Source organism: Eriocheir sinensis, chromosome 24 (genome assembly GCF_024679095.1).
Source record: "Eriocheir sinensis breed Jianghai 21 chromosome 24, ASM2467909v1, whole genome shotgun sequence".
Taxonomy (NCBI): domain Eukaryota; kingdom Metazoa; phylum Arthropoda; class Malacostraca; order Decapoda; family Varunidae; genus Eriocheir; species Eriocheir sinensis.
Genome location: NC_066532.1, coordinates 16,933,901 through 16,950,449, shown reverse-complemented (window position 1 = coordinate 16,950,449; position 16,549 = coordinate 16,933,901). Strand labels below are relative to the sequence as shown.

The 16,549-nt window shown below is 46.1% G+C and overlaps 2 protein-coding genes and 1 long non-coding RNA gene across 7 annotated transcripts; all 3 read right to left on the bottom strand.

The window, feature by feature from the left end:
- Positions 1-135: 135 nt before the first annotated feature.
- LOC127002956 (zinc finger protein 112-like) lies at positions 136-7,625 on the bottom strand. Of its 5 annotated transcripts, none has more exons than XM_050869264.1 (3): positions 6,847-7,625; positions 3,809-4,224; positions 136-3,293 (listed from the first exon to the last, which is right to left on the bottom strand). In XM_050869264.1, the coding sequence occupies exon 3, from the start codon at positions 3,278-3,280 to the stop codon at positions 2,054-2,056; it is 1,227 nt and encodes a 408-aa protein (XP_050725221.1). In that variant the 5' UTR covers positions 3,281-3,293; positions 3,809-4,224; positions 6,847-7,625; the 3' UTR covers positions 136-2,053. The 5 variants fall into 5 exon arrangements, with proteins under 5 accessions (XP_050725221.1, XP_050725222.1, XP_050725223.1 ...); XM_050869265.1 differs by having other exon boundaries at positions 3,809-4,194; XM_050869266.1 differs by having other exon boundaries at positions 6,911-7,625.
- Positions 7,626-7,816: 191 nt separating this feature from the next.
- LOC127002957 (uncharacterized) lies at positions 7,817-9,223 on the bottom strand. The gene is made up of 2 exons (XR_007756770.1): positions 9,049-9,223; positions 7,817-8,785 (listed from the first exon to the last, which is right to left on the bottom strand). It is a non-coding gene; the product is annotated as an uncharacterized LOC127002957 (long non-coding RNA).
- Positions 9,224-11,800: 2,577 nt separating this feature from the next.
- Positions 11,801-13,300, bottom strand: LOC127002953 (uncharacterized). The gene is made up of 2 exons (XM_050869263.1): positions 13,126-13,300; positions 11,801-12,846 (listed from the first exon to the last, which is right to left on the bottom strand). The coding sequence occupies exons 1-2, from the start codon at positions 13,283-13,285 to the stop codon at positions 12,599-12,601; spliced, it is 408 nt and encodes a 135-aa protein (XP_050725220.1). The 5' UTR covers positions 13,286-13,300; the 3' UTR covers positions 11,801-12,598.
- Positions 13,301-16,549: the final 3,249 nt, after the last annotated feature.

Here is a 16,549-nt window from a genome sequence, read left to right as displayed (position 1 = left end):
ATAATGATGACAAGAGAAGAATGTAACTTTGTATCAGTGACATAATTACAGCTTGCATGGCCATGGATATCTATCAAGTGGCTGTCACTGTAATAATCACCTTTGTGTTTTGTTACTGTAAAATGAATCTAGTGCTTTACATAATTCTCGTTTTTATTTTAGAAACTTGGGTTGCAGTTTAAACATATAGGAGCTGAGATCTTTGGTACATTTCATGACTAGGTATTTTTACTTGTAGAGTAAAAATTGTTCTTATATAAGCTTATAATATGTACTAAAAGCATCAACAACATATAGATATTTGTTGCAATAATATTTTGGAAGGAATAAAAATAACATGACTTGAAGAGTTGTTGCGCCTGAAGGTCCACTGTTCCAAGGAACTTCTTATAAGTGATGCAGATATACATTTCCAAACTCATTTTACTTTTACATACACACTGATGGGAATTTTTGTTGAACACAATGTATACACAAAATATTATGGATAAGTTTGTTTAAAATATTGCTGGCACCTGCAGCAATTGATGATCAACTCTACATACAGTAAACATAAATCTGCTTAAATTACTGGTCAAGTTTTCTTTTCTTTGCAAAATATATGAATTTATACTCTTGCATGAAGGACATGAAGAATCTAATACAAAACTGGATAGGTAATTTTCAAATAGTTTTAGCACAAAACATTATTACACATCCTGTTGCTGCACCAATGATTCCACTTAGCACACTGTACCGGGATATTCTGACATTTACAATACTCTACAGCCTGGTCTTCACGGAGATGGCACTCCACACGAACATGAAACTAGTCCCACAACTGATGCAAGCCTTGTTCAGAATGATGCCACAGCCTGCTGCAGCACCAGTGTTGCCAGGAGGTGGCTCAGTCCTCCAACCACAAAACATGCGGGGCAGGGATGTTGTACTGGTGGTACTGTTGTGTCATGGATACCATTCACTCAACAACACATTCTATAACAGATGCTTGTCAATCTGGTGAGCTGCTCCTGTCCACTGTGCAGGCCCTGGGCCCATACTTATAAAAGAATTTTTTACCTGTAGACACAAGTCATTTCCCACATAAGATGCAGATGTCAGTTCAAGGTGTAGAAGTAGAACTCAACCCTTGCCACAGAGGCAGCCTAAGGCGCGGTGTGCTGCCATCAAATTCCTGTGGACTTTGTGGGATGTTCTGCATTTTGATTGCTTCAGACGAGCCTTAGATGAAGTCTCTGCTTTATAAGTGTGGGCCCAGGATCTAGACAAGTTGTTCTAGTTTCTTCCACCAACACATTCAGTCTGTCACTTCATTTGAGTACAGATACAACTTGTCCATTTGTACCAGTAAAGGTTAATGCTTGAAGCATTGTTTCAGCAGCTATGAGCACACATTGTATTTGTGATATTTAAAGCATCAGCAGCCTAACATTTGGGTGTTAAAAGTATCAGCAGCCTATAGCAAGGGTGCCAAATGACAGGGAAAGATTTACAACTTAGCAAAGATGATGTAGTTACCTTATTACTGACAATGTTCCTTCTGAAGTAAATCCATAATTTGGCAAAATATCTGGTCCCAAGGTTTTCAAAGGATAGGATCTCATCCTGTCAAGATGTCAAGACATGAACTGGCATGTTGATCAGCTGTGTCATTCAGTCACTCACATGAAGAACTGGCCTGCTTGCAGTGGGACATTATAGCTGCTCACTAACACCAGAATTTAAATTCTCTTAACTTTCTTGGGCAGAAGGGTGACACCTATTTTCAATGCCATTTGCAGAGCTGTATTCAAATTAAAAAAATTTGAGAATTACAAATGAAAATTCATAAAAGACTGTAAATTTTCTTGCCTTGATGAAAATAGCATATTGTAGAAAAAAAACATTCAAAATTATTTCAACATCATTTCATGCAGTTCTATGCTCATTAAAAGAATCAATAAATCATTTTAATAATATTAGTAAAAATAAAGCACCCTGTATGAGTGCTTTAACATTGCCCACATTGGGATATATCTTCCTGGCTAAAATGAAAAAAATAGCGCTGCCATGTCTACACCCCGCTGCGAACAGGCCAATTTTCAGTTTGTGGGGTAAACTTTTCTTGAAAGGGCACAAAAATAGGGTTTTTGGTGTGTTTCCACATGTGGTAACTCCAGGCCATGTTGTTGGCACAGCCTTCACCACATATGTTACACTTAAAGGGCTTGGGTTCAGGGGCCTTGCATTTGTGGTTTTCTAGGAAATGAAGGGACGAATATTTCTTTTTACACACGCCACACTGCTGCTTGGACTTGGCGTGTGTCGGGTAGTGCCGCTGAAGGTCACACTTCTGAAAGAAACTACGACTACATATTTCACACCTGTGCGGCTTGTACCCACTGTGGGCAAGTCTGTGCCTCCGCAGGGCACTGATGTGGGACAGTCCAGCACCACAGATGTCACACTTATAAGGCTTGGCTGCCTCATGACTCTCTGCATGCTCCTGAAGCTCCTCTTTGTACAGGAACCCTCTGTCACACATGGCACACTTGTACGGCTTGTCCTGAACCGCACAGGACATGACATTTGGCATGATGTGGCCTTGGTCCATCTGGGCATTCATGATGTACTCATTGTCCTTCATGTGGCTGTCCATGTGCTCATCGTAGGAGGCCTTCGTGTAGAACGTCCGGCCGCAGATGTGACACCTCATCTCTGGATTCCTGTCGGGCCGTCTCCTCCTCTTCATCATCCCCAGGTCCTCCTCGTGGGGCTCCATGTGGGGGATCATGTTGATGTTTTGGGGGATGGGTGTTGGCTGTATCTGGGGAGGGGGCTGCGGGGTGCCCAGCATGCCCAGGGAGTATGGGTGGTGGCAGTTGTTTGGGATGAGGCCAGGGTGGACCCCTATAGGTGCCTGGTGACTGGCAGGGGGTGGAGGAGGGGCGGGTAAGGGCGACGACAGCGGGGATGTTGATTTTGGACGTCCGGTGAGGTTCAAAGGCGAACATCTTGCGCCGTTAATCGTCAGGTTGGAAGGTTCGGTCTGCGGTGAGTAGGTGTACTGGAAGCCCTGCTCGGTGTGTGTGGACACCTCCAGGTCCTCGGGGGTGATCGGAGTGTTGCCGACGCGTATGTCCAGCTGGGGTTCAAAGGCACAGGGACTCAGCGAGAGGGACTCCAGGTTGAACTGCCGCCAGTGTGTGTTGATGTGCGTCATGACAGCCACGGCATCGGGGGGAAGGTCCAAGCCACAAAACCGACACCTCTCCCCCACTGGTGCCCCGTAGCCCGCCATGCTTCACCGTGCCCTGGGGAGTGCCAAAAAATATATCAACTACGTTCTTAACTTATAGGTCTGATGGATGGACTGATGAATAGGGGGAAGATTGGTGGATAAAGGAGTACTGGAGAGGGGGAGTGCTGCTAGATCAACTAGTGGAAAGAAGGACTGATGGTGGATGAACTGGTCAATAAGGGAAAAATTGTTGGATAAAGTGTAGTGAACACGCCCAACGCGAAAAAATCACCCAAAACCCAGTCAGCTAGGGGGGCACCTCTTTAGCCAGACTGGTAGAAAAGTGGCTTCCCGTTTGGCTGGTTGTGGGTTCAATCCCCGATGGCAGAAACAATTTTCGGGTCTGGATTGATTTCTCGTGGGTTTCGTGGCACACAGAGGCCAAGTAGATGTATGGGAAGGTGGAATTTCTGGCAATAGAATAGGGGTGTTGATGGATAGAATGGTGGAATGAGGGTTGACAGACAGACTGAAGAATGGGAGGATGACTGATGGATGGGTCCTCTCACACACTTCCTGAGCTCTTACCTGCAACAACCTCTTATCCTGGTGAGCAGCTCCACCCTACAGCCATCCACACTACACGGATCCCCTCAAGCCCATGGACAGCTGATCAACGCACGGCCCGAACACTCCTGGGTTGGGTCAGGTGTTGTTTGGGAAGCTTTGTCTTTCTAACGGCGCTTCCCTGACGAGCTTCAGTAGTCTAGTTCAGTCTTGTCCCTTCAATTCTCCAGGTTCTTCCGCTGATGTTTCCTGTTATTCCACTTTCCACACATAATTTCCTTTGCTTCTTCCACTCTGTGTCCATCAAACAGCAACTCTATGTTATCTTTTATATACTTTGTTCTTTTTTTTCATTTTCCATACACAATTCACTTTGCTTCTTCCACTTTCCTTTCTCCTTTCGTAATCTGTATGAGTTTCTTCTGCGTCCTCAAATGCTGGGAACCACAAAGAAAGGGTTCAAATCCTCCACTTGCCCATCACACATAGTGCATTTTGTGTCTCTATCTGTTTGCCTGTTCCCATTGTTTAACCTCACATTATAGGTTCTTGCTCTAAAGGAAATTGCTGAAGATGGCCTGCTATCATACATTTCATATTCTACTGAGATTTGTTGCTTCTGAATTTTGTATATTGACAGACTAGACTTTTTGCTACTTCTCCTCACTAGTTCACTCATTCTGTCCCACTCCTTGTTCTCATTCATTCATTCTCTATCGCCTGCATCCTTTCCACCCACCCTCCTAGCTGAAGAGCAGAAGAGCTCTTCCAACTCCTCTCTCTCTTCTCCTCTTTCTGCTCAAAGTCTCTCAAAGATCTCTCCTATTTTCTCCCTAACCTATCCACTCATCCCTCATTTTCCGTGCTCCCTCCACTCCCTCCTCTCCTTCTTCCCTCCTCTGGTCTCATCTCACTTTCTCTCTTCTGGTCACTCCTCTCTCCTAGCTCCATTTAAAGGCCACTCCACTTTTCTTCACTTCACTCTTCCTTCTTCCACTTCTCACCACTTCACCCTATCACACATCTTTCACACACAAATGCACATTCACACTTCATCCATCCCACTTCCATCCATTCTCACACTCAATGCACTCTGCACTCTGCCCTCATTCCTCTGACTGCACTTCCATTCCCTGACTTTCATTCTCTGACACATTTGGTTGGTATATATTTCACAAATCCTCCCTCTCTATTCAAATATTCTTTTCTGCCATTCATGATTGCAGTTCAACCCTCTTCATGTCCTGTCCCCATTTTTCTGTTGCCGTCTGCCTTTTGGTCTTTTAAATTTATATTTTTGAATTTCATTCTGCTTTTTTTGATGAATCCTTATTTCTTTTTTTATTTGATTGAATCCAGTAATCTTCCCTCTGTGGCATTCTTCTTTTTCCCCCTCCTGTGGCATCACTTTTTTTTCTTTTTCTGCCTTCTGTGGCGGCGCTTCTCCCCTGCTGGATATTATTCTGTACAATAAGTTATTTGCAATGTTTTTTCTATTTCTTATTTGGTGTATTCCAGAATGCATATAAGACTGTTGGTAAATGAGTGTTTCTACAGTATTTCCTCCAACTAGAATTTTATTACAACTTAGTGTGTTATTGCTGGATGTCTCAGATTGGCTAGTTTCCTTGCTTTCTGTGTTGACTTTTCCTTATGAATCTTAACCCGGTAGCAGCGACGGACCAAATTTGTGGCTTTACCGTGTAGCAGTGATGGGCCAAATTTGTGCCATGATATAAACCCCCCAAAATAGATGATACATAAACTGATCACAAATGGTTTGATATATATTATGAAATGGTTTGTGTGAGTGATGATTTTTTTCTCATTTTTCTCGCTTAGATGGACCATTAAGAGACATGATCCCCGCTGCTACCAGGTTAAGATAGTTTCTCTTATTTGTTTGGTTAAATTAAAACAATGGGGAGTTGCAAGGAGTTAAATCTTGCCATGGGTTAGGTTACAATTGTTAGGTATAATTAGTTAAGATAAATGAAGTTAAACCCCCCCAGACTTCCTGTATTTTTACCCATCCCTGTTTTCCTTATGAATCTTAAGACAATTTCTCTTATTTGTTTGGTTAAATTAAAATAAAGGGGGGTTGGAGGGAGGAGTGAAGTCCCCCCTCAGTTAGGGTACAATTAGTTAAGATAAATGGAGTTAGACCCCCCTGACTTCCTGAATTTTTACCCATCTCTGTTTTATGGCAGAGGAGTGGGAGGAGTGAAATCCCCCCATGGGTTAGGTTACAATTGTTAGGTATAGTTTAGATATTTGGAATTAGACCTCCCTGGCTTCATGTATTTTTACCTATCTCAGTTTTATGGCAGTGGTCTCCCTTATGTTTGCCTCCTCAGCATCTTGTCTGGTGTTCATGTTCGTCGCAGCCCCGTGTAGGTGTCTGCTGTCAGGGCCACTTTCACAGTTCGCCATGGTGGGTCAGTAAGCCTCCAAACCAATACCAGAGACTTTAAAACTCCTTGTGAAGTGTTTTATGTTCGTGTTTGAATTGAGAAAGTTGAGGAACCCATACGGGAAGTCTCTCGTGTATCTGGTGTTGCATCGAAAACCTAACCATTGTGGAGTGCAGAAGATTAACCCTTAGACGGCAGCAGTATTTGAAGAGTAGCTCCCCCCCAAAATGAATCCTCTATATATAGTCACTACCGACCTTAGAACTGTAGCATAAAAATAGTTATGCCGCATAAAAGATGTTTTAACTATCGTCTCTATACAGATTCAACTGCAATCTGGAGGTTTGTTATATTTCTGCCATACAAAACGGACTGATTGAATTCTGGACTGACTATACAGTTCCTCCGCTGTCTAAAGGTTAAAAATAGTTTGGTGTGGGCGATTACAAGGCCACTGTGTTGGACTGTGCAGCTGGGCCTGTCAGTTAAGTTTGGCTGGGCTCTGGCCACCAGGACGTGCGCCTAACTGTTGGTGTTCCCTTTTTCCACTTTCCATGTACCGTTTCCCTTGCTTCTCCCCACTCTCCGTCCATTAATCTGTTTCTGTTCGCCGGCTTGTGCAAAATCGAACGTTGTCACACTGACCTTTTTTCTCCTCACAACATTTACCAGTACGGCACTTTACAGGCACTGGCTTGTTTCACCTCACCCTTCCTTGTGGACCCATTACAACTCTGTCTGGCGGCCTGTCCGTGCCGCGCCGGTCCCTCCACCACACGCCTCGCAGGACTGCTGGTTACCACCGCGGCGGGTGCCTGCCGTGGGGGCTGTCAGTGCCGTGCCGTGCCGTGCCGTCAGCCGCCGCGGCTATAGGCGCGGGACCCAAACACGGCCGGGCCAGGCGGGGATCCAACACCCCGCGGCGGGGCAGGGCGGGGTGGCCGCGGCCGGGGGATCCAGTAGTGTGTGCGGGACTCGTGCTGGAGTGGATACCAGAGTTGTGTTTGTGTATTCGAATACGAAATAGAATACTTGGATTTCTATCAATAATTATTCGAATACGAATACGAATACACCCAAATTCGATATTCGAATGTAGTCGATTACGAATAGCGATTACCAAATACGAAATTAATGGTCCATCCCTGGTGGGGGTCGTGGTCCCCTGTGGTCGGTTGGGAAAAACGATAAATAGTGTAATGCCGCTAAAGGCAGTGGGTGAAAACCAGGAGAGGACCAAGAGGAGGAGGACCTGCTAAGAGATACAAAGCGGTACAGGACACAAGAAGGCCGCGCTGGCGGCAGGGCGGGGTGTGATGACGGTCATGACACACTTTGGGCCACTTGTGGGATTCCTGTTGTTTGAAATCGTCCTCGTCGGGCTGCAATGTAGCCGCGCTGAGGAAAATTTTTCACCAAATAGTAATTTTCAACATTCATTCATTTCAATGTTATAATGTTCGATAAGGGCATTGCTGCACATCACTATACATTTCACAGAAAATACTATATATAAGGTTAGGGACATAGGCTATAGCTACACATGGCCTCAGTGCTCACCTCCGTGGCATTGGTTCTTGAGCCTGCGATGGGTAATAACTAATAACCACAGAACTTCGAGTTATTCATTAAGTTTATTCAATAGGTTACACAACGTTTACTATATCAAAGAACGATGAAAGTTAGCAATCAGCAATAGAAGAAAAATAGAACCAAGCAGACGTAAACAAGTTTACAAAAATATTTTCATCACAATAGCGACAATTTTATGCCTTCACAGCGATCTGACTATATTGAGCATTATGTTGTCTAACAGACTTGGCAACGGTCTATAGTACACAAGCATCGTCAATATCTATACTACAAAACATGTTTGGCTATAATGAGCAAGATCACGAGAAATGATTGTCTATTTACGGATGATGTCTTGCAGCCAGAGCAGACAGACCATTATTGTGTGGCCTGTGCCACAATGTCAGCTGATGTCGCAGCTCTACACTGTCACCCGACTCAGTAAAACTTCTCGCACCGATAAATAAAACTTGTTGCTGCAGCCTTGACGCTGCTGCACGTGGGCGCTACTGACGATCGTCGCGGCCTTGGAGGAATAGTAGATATTATATTCTTCCTCCAAGGTCGCGGCGACGTGGTATGTGGCGGCCTGCTGGTGGCCGGGACGCGGCGGCGTCATCTTTGCGGCGCGACCGCCGACCGACGGCGTCGACGGCGGCAACGCGCGGCGCCGCGTTCTTGTTGTTGTTCTTGATGTGTTAATTCTGCTGCTGCTGTCGCTGCTGCTGCTGCTGCTGCTACTGCGGCAGCAGGCTCGCCTTCGCTGTCTAGCCCACGAAGCCCAGGGGGTTGGGGTAGGCGGGGAAGATGTTTCCTCCGACATCGGAGTACGCATCCCCGACGATGCCGTTGACGCCGTTTGAGACGCCACCGCCACGACGGCCGCCATGACCGCCGCGGCGGCCGATGAAGGGTGACGCCTCGGTGACGGAGGCCACGGCGACCAGCACCGCCACAAGTACTGCCACGACGCGGAGGAAGTTCATCTTGAACTGCTGGAGGGAGCGTTGAGCTGCAAAGCACCGACAGGGGTAGGGTGAGTGATGGGTGGGGAAAGAGTGTGTTTATTTTTGTTAGTGAGTCTGTATGTTGCTGTGAGTACTGGTAACCTTAGTTGTACCGTCGTGGTGGTGCAGCGTGAGTGTGCTGGGACCCAGGGTGAGACTGGTGTGTGTTGGCGTTAGTGAGCCAGTATTGCAGCGAGTACTGGTAACCTTATAGGTACACCGTGTGTGTGCTGGGACCCAGCGTGAGGCTGTGGCGTCTCATTCGTACCTGGAGCAGAAGCGTTGGGACGTTCGTCAGTCACTGACCAGTAGACTGAGTGTGTGCAGCTCTAGGAGTGTGGCCTTATATATCCGGGACAAGACAGCTGCCGCGGCTCGCCGGCCTGGAAGTGCTGGCCGGGCCTGGCAAGGACAATATGTCCCTCCTCATTACTAAGCACTGGGCGGGCGCGGAAATAGTACAAAAGATAATGTTATAATCTTGTGTGTGTGTGTGTGTGTGTGTGTGTGTGTGTGTGTGTGTGTGTGAGAGAGAGAAAAAGAGAGAGAGAGAGAGAGAGAGAGAGAGAGAGAGAGAGAGAGAGAGAGAGAGAGAGAGAGAGAGAGAGAGAGAGAGAGAGAGAGAGAGAGAGAGAGAGAGAGAGAGAGAGAGAGAGAGAGAGAGAGAGAGAGTGTGTGTGTGTGTGTGTGTGTGAGAGAGAGAGAGAGAGAGAGAGAGAGAGAGAGAGAGAGAGAGAGAGAGAGAGAGAGAGAGAGTGTGTGTGTGTGTGTGTGTGTGAGAGAGAGAGAGAGAGAGAGAGAGAGAGAGAGAGAGAGAGAGAGAGAGAGAGAGAGAGTGTGTGTGTGTGTGTGTGTGTGTGTCATTCGCCAAAGTCTTATCACGCGCTGGACTCGCGACCACCAGACAGTAACCTCCCTACATGAGGTTGGAGCTCAGGTGATGCATCTCTGAATACAGCTGGAACCTCACAGCACACCAATGTAGGCGGGACACAACCCCCGACTGACACCCGGAACCCAGTCGCTGGTAGGTGGACAGGGGGTACGAAAGAAAGGGACTCCCCATCTGTCTCCACACTCCTCGGAAATCTACCTCAGTACCTCTCGGCTGTGAGGTGAGCGTGCTAACCACTGCAAGACGAAATTTCGTTTGATCTTTCCAAAACTAAAGACGTTATCCTCATCTTTACAACAGTAAAGACGTTATTCTAATCTTTCTAATTGTAAAAACGTTATCGTAATCTTTCTAAAACTAAAAACGTTATCCTCATCTTTCCATAATTAAAGACGTTATCCTCATCTTTCAAAAAGTAATGAAGTGATCCTATTCTTTCCAAAACAAAAGACTATCGTAATCTTTCTAAAACTAAAGACGCTATCCTAATCTTTCCAAAAGTAAAGACTTCGTCCTAATATTTCTTAATTAAACTAAGAACGTTAACCCAATCTTTCCAAAACTAAAAAAAACGGTATGGTAATCTTAAAAAAAAACCTACCTGAATCTTTCCTTAGGCTTCTACAGTATTCTACGATGCTCGGCGCCCGACGGTCTGCTGGTTACTTACAGGCGGTGAGTGAGTATCTGCAGCACGGAAATTTTGCAGCACGGAAATTTTGCCGCACGGTCACCATTTGATGCGCCTATTGAACTTATCGACAAAAAATGTCTGAAGCGAGGCTGATGAGACGTTATATTACGTCTGCCGATCTGTCATCTAACAAACCGAGTTCTTCACAGGCGAGGTTGTAGGGCGCGTCACCCCTTCAACATTGCATTCTGCATCGTCAGTGAGAGGATGTTAAGGTCTGTCTGTAATCCAAAGGTACAGCTGTCCTGTTCTCTTTTTGCTAAAGGAAAGGTCACTGGAGCGAGTCATTAAGATTATTGAAACTAATTGTGTTCTATTTTTTTGTGTGGCAGAAAAGGTGTCCACGATGCTGCTGTGCTCGTGGCATCCGCCGAAGTCTTTGTCAGTTTTATTATTATTTTTTTCGGAAGAGTACTAGGCATCTCAAGGAAAAAAAAAGCCCGCTAAGCACTGCTCCAATTAAATAAAGTAGAAATGAGTGACCTATAAAGGTGTTACAAGAAAAGATCCCCCCAACTTATATTTTCAAGGAACAGTTGAGTTTCGATAGCCTAAGTTAGAAACTTTGTACGACTCGGAAGGATTACCAGGCCAACATTATGGACGAGGTGTCTTGGCGCTGCACCAATCAAAGCACTTGCGAGTCTTTACCTTCGTGGTTTGTCTCGCTGTTGACGCAGATCTGTTCGCCTTTTGGCCAGATCGAGAGGTGTTCCAAAATCAAAATAGAATGCTTCCAAGGGAACGCGAGAGGTTTTTGATGGGAATACGAACAGTTCGTCGTCTAACTTCGGTAGGTAAGGTGAAGTAGGGAGCTAAAGCTGAATGTGGGGTTGGTGTTCATCTACGCTCCGTTGTCCCTTTGAGCCTGTGGTGGGAGGGAATCCATTGGCGTGACACGGGGAGAGTGAAACATCCGGGTTACCAGTTTCCCAGGTACTTCCCATTTATCGACCATCCTCGAAGGGAAGGATGAACAGCTTACCAAACCATTATGAGGAGATTTGGACGGTGTATACTTTTCTAACATTGCGTTTCTGTGGATATGCTAAATTACATATAATAGAACAACAGATCAGGCTCTTTGGAAGGTTAGAGAACTAGTTGGCATTACTGTTTATTTTCCTTATAGTTCATCTTGTCATCGTTACCAAGACAGGCAAAAAAGCTGTAAACTTTTGAAGAGCCGAAGACAAAAAGGCGAATATGATATTTGCAGCCTGAAGGTGATTGGCCATTGACATGACTAACGCCACGTAAACAGACTCCGACATCAGACTTGTGCATGCAGCGTCGCAGCACGAGCCTGAAGAACTTATGTTGTAAGGTCTATCCAAGCCAGCAGAGGATGAAACCGATCACAACACCCCATCAAAGAAGCTTCAAGGCGCTAGGCCAATAAATAAACACGGAAATAAGGAAACTCCAAAGTGCGAATTGTTCATATAATTTGTCATGGTGCACAAAAAGAGACATCTAAAGAAGACGCAGTTATATAATCTAATTTACCTTACATTGAATGAACAAAAGAAAAATAAGATATGGTTTACAGTAACATTTTCCTCACAAGTGATGAAAAATCTTCACTGATAATGATGCAGTAGGAGCAACTTGGCTGCTAACTAAGCTAGAACAAAATCTGTCATTTATCCATAAACACAAGCGAAATCTTTGCTACCAAACATACCAAATCAACTTGCCCCGGTGACCACTGGAACAAGACAAAACGTTGTTTGTTCCCAGATGATAACACCTCGCTGGCCAGAGTCACGCTGACCCCCTCCGGAGCCGCCTCTGGCCGGCGCCACAATGTCAGCTGATGTCGTCTCAGCTCTACACTATCATCAGCGGATGAGCTCGAGACTCGCACGCAGCGACTTCTCTGATTCACCACAAAACACACTAACAGCCTCACACTTTGGGGGAGACAACCTGCGGACTTTTCTCCCGACTTTGTAACACTTCTCGCCTCGATAAATAAGACTTGTTGCTGCAGCCTTGTCGCTGCTGCACGTGGGCGCCACTGACGCTCGTCGCGGCGACGAGGTATGTGGCGGCCTGCTGGTGGCCGGGACGCGGCGGCGTCCACTTCCCGGCACGGCCTGGCGTCCGGCCGCCGACCGACGGCGCCGACGGCGGCAGCGCGCGGCACTGCGTTCTTGTTCTTGTCCTTGATGCGTCCTCTTGCTGCTGCCGCTGCTGATGATGCGGCAGGCTCGTCATCACTGCCTATCCCACGAAGCCCAGGGGGTTGGGGTAGGCGGGGAAGATGTTTCGTCCGACATCGGAGTACGCATCCCCGATGATGCCGTTGACGCCGTTTGAGCCGCCACCACCACGACGGCCGCCACGACCACCGCCGCGGCGGCCGAAGAAGGGCGACGCCTCGGTGACGGAGGCCACGGCGACCAGCACCGCCACAAGTACTGCCACGACGCGGAGGAAGTTCATCTTGAACTGCTGGAGGGAGCGTTGAGCTGCAAAGCACCGACAAGGGAAGGGTGAGTGATGCATGGGTGGGGAAAGACTGTTCGTTGGCGTTAGTGAGTCTGTGTTGCTGTGAGTACTGGTAACCTTAGGTGTTGGGACTAGTGAGTGAATGTGCTGCAGTGAGTACTGGTAATCTTAGGTGCAGCATGAATGTGCTGGGACACAGCGTGAGGCTGTGGTGAGTGTTGATGTTAGTGACTGAATGTGTTTCAATGCAGCGTGCGTGTGCTAGGACTCATCGAGCGGCAGTGGCGCCCCGTTCGTACCTGTAGGAGAAGCTTTGGGAGGCTCGTCGGTCACTGACCAGTGGACTGAGAGTGTGTGCAGCTCCAGGAGGCGTGTGGCCTTATATACCCGGGGTAAGACAGCTGCCGCAGCTCGCCGGCCTGGAAGTGCTGGCCGGGCCTGGCAAGGACGAGTGTGCATCCTTCCTCGTCAGGCGCGGAAATTGTATTGAGCTTAATGTTATATTTTTTATTTTTGGGTGTATGAGAGAGAGAGAGAGAGAGAGAGAGAGAGAGAGAGAGAGAGAGAGAGAGAGAGAGAGAGAGAGAGAGAGAGAGAGAGAGAGAGAGAGCGCAGGTGTGTCTGAGTACTGTTGGTAAGGGAGAATATTATTTAGCGTAACGTACAGTTAGATGGTTGTCTGTCGTGGTGTCCCATGCACTAATTCCAAATACTGAGTAACGGGAGTGGCAGCGGCGAGGCGGGTGTCAGGCAGGAAGCAGGAAGCAGGATTTTTTCATAACAGTCTTTGGTAATGTTGTGCTCCAGTTTGTAATGCAATTTCATCTATGTTATTTTACACGTGATAAAACAAACCGAGGAAGAGTAAATCCGCAACGTGCAGCGCTGCAAGATGACGCCATGTAAGGACGTGTATTTCCGCTCCCAAGTGTCCTGATGCTTTCCTCGTGACAACGGTCAAAGCCGCAGGCGTGAACAAGGATCTATAGACAGACTCTCATGCCTCATAAGCCTTTTAGAGAAAGGAAACTGAAACCGCTTTTAACAGACTAATCATGACACATTTGAAATTCGGAGAAAAAATGCGTAGGTTCTAGAAAACTTTGACATTTGGGAGGATGCGTCAGCCTGGAAAAAATATAAAGTTGCTCATCACTGCTGTGCGTCCTTGGCTGTGAGGCAACACTCCGCGGAATTTACTCTATATTTCGACACGAAAGCTTTGGTTCCTTATGTTTTGAGAGCAAGGCAATGTGAAAGTAGAATAACAGCATGTTACTATGATGCTGTAAATGTTGCGCGGTGGTCTGGTAGTTTAGAGCATTAAGCCATGGAACACAGAGCCAAGGCAAGGCGGTTCCAGCCCCAGTGCCACCGCAGGACGTCAGGAAAGGCATCCGGTCGAATAGGCCAGAACTAACACTACACAGCAGTGGCCCCATCTAAACACGGATAAAAGCTGCCGAAACACAAGACTGTGATATTGAAAATCCCTTCAGAACACTCCAGTGCTCCGTTAGATAACTAGGAACAATATTTCCATTAATGTATTACTATGTTATCATATGTGTCTTCTATAGTCTTTTGGAGCATACTGGTCATGGAAACCAAGAAACATGGAAAGACAGGCAACATAAAGTCTATTGACTCATGACGAGATTGCCCGCTCTAGTAATTTAATCCACTCGACAGTCACTTCGTGTCTGCAGAGCAAATGAAAGCACTTCGGTTCCTACTTCCAGTTCACTTCTGACGCAATGAAATATCGGCCGATTCGATTTTTGAAGGAGTTGATGGTTTCGCACTTACTACTTCCGCAGGAGCTCAAAGAACTTAGTGATCGATGTTATTGAACGTCTTCAAGTACTAAGACATCATCTCTCCTCGTAAGCGACATTGAGCCGCTTGAGTCGTTCTTCGAACGGCTGAACCCTTGAGGGTGGAATCATATTTGTAGCGCGCGCTGAGCTATACCCATTAATTCATTATCCTTCTTGTTATTAGGGGGCCAGAACGGCACTACGTATTGGAGGTGAGGTCTTACCATTGAGTAATATAAAGTTAACATTACTCCCGGCGTCTTACTCTCGAAGCTGCACGTTATGAACCCGAACAGTGTTGACTTTGTTTTATGCTTCTTTTGTAATTTGTATGATTCAGTTCACTGCTAATGGTGACCTCAAGATCCGATCCCTCCTGCACGACCTAAATAGGCTTCCCATGCATGTTGTATGTATATATGGTAACTATTTCTGGATCCAAAGTGCACGACTTTACGCTTGTCTACGCTGAAGGACATCTGCCAGTTTTCAGACCACTGGATGATTTGGTTAAGGTCGTTAAGGATGATTTCGCAATCAGCCGTCGTGAGGACTTTTCACCCATTCAAGTGTCGTTAGTTTCAATGGGGAGGATTTGAGTCCTGTTTCTGAATCGTTGATGTATATAATAAAGAGAATGGGTCCCAAGACTGACCTTTGCGGTACTCCACTAGTGAGTGGAAGCCACTCGGAAGCCTGCCTGTTGAGTGACACGCGTTGTTTTCTACTTGGAGCAATCTCTTATTCACGCCGCCAGATTGCTTCGTGTTAGCCTTTTATGTTACCAGTTTTTATAGTAACTGCGAGTAAGTGTTATGTTTTGTGTTAAGGGCACGAACTGCTATCTCTCGTCAGGTCCGGTGTTCCGTTGCCTGCGTCACAAGTTGCTTGAAGTGGTGAGAACACAATAGCCCTCTAATTTAAGTGAGGTGGATTATGTTTGGCCGAGCGGAGCCGTATAGTTCACTTTGTTCACTTAGTTCACTTCTCTCTCTCTCTGGCGTATTAAAAGTGTGATTAGGTTTAACTATATTTACAGTTTTACACAATAGTTACAAAGTTTATGTGAGCTGTCGCTCGCACACCCAGAGCAGAGCGATGTGCTCGTGTTCACTGCCCAGTGTGATCTCCGCTGGTAGCTCGGGCGAATGGTATATATGTGCGTTGCTCCTTTGCCGGAACTTGCAACGTTCCGGTGCTGATTCTTGCTGATTACACCGCCAGCTCAGCACAGTTCCCACGGCCATCATCTCTGACATGTCCCATAACATCCTGTGGTGACACTGAGCTTGTGTTTCGACACATACAGTCATGCATTCATATGTACAAGATAATATATATATATATATATATATATATATATATATATATATATATATATATATATATATATATATATATATATATATATATATATATATATTACATTCGTATAGCCGTTGACTGTATACAGGTTCGTAAAAGGAGTTGCTGGTGCGGAGCTTGGACTGCCATGCGATCGTCGGTGAGGACCACTTGGTGTGTAAACCGACAACCATGCAGCCTCAGGTATAGGCACTACGCTCCATCAGGGTATAAGAATTCATGTGATCGCGAGACACATTTGTCAAAGGAATATCTGTTTTATGTCGGTCTTTCTTGGCAGCCCTTGCCAAACAGCCGCTTTCCTCTTCTGAGGGGCAGTTTGTCGATAAAATGGTTGCGTTTATTGACGAAGATTTTTTTTTTTTTTATCATATTTTGACTCTTTCTGTAAGTGGATATTCTTCATGCATGTTTAACACTTGATAATGCACGGGAATGTTCGTTTAGTCAGGGCCAAGGCTGGCGTGAGGAGCAGCAGCAGCTGACCAGCGTGAATGCCTTATTCAAGGAAGGAATTACTGGTTCATATTCTGTATGT

Excerpts from the sequence above, each read along its gene's own strand:
- LOC127002956 (XM_050869264.1), bottom strand. The coding sequence starts at position 3,280 with ATGGCGGGCTACGGGGCACCAGTGGGGGAGAGGTGTCGGTTTTGTGGC.
- LOC127002953 (XM_050869263.1), bottom strand. The coding sequence starts at position 13,285 with ATGCACACTCGTCCTTGCCAGGCCCGGCCAGCACTTCCAGGCCGGCGA. Across the intron at positions 12,847-13,125 it reads TCCCAAAGCTTCTCCTACAG|CTCAACGCTCCCTCCAGCAG; the intron begins GTACGAACGGGG and ends GGTGCTTTGCAG.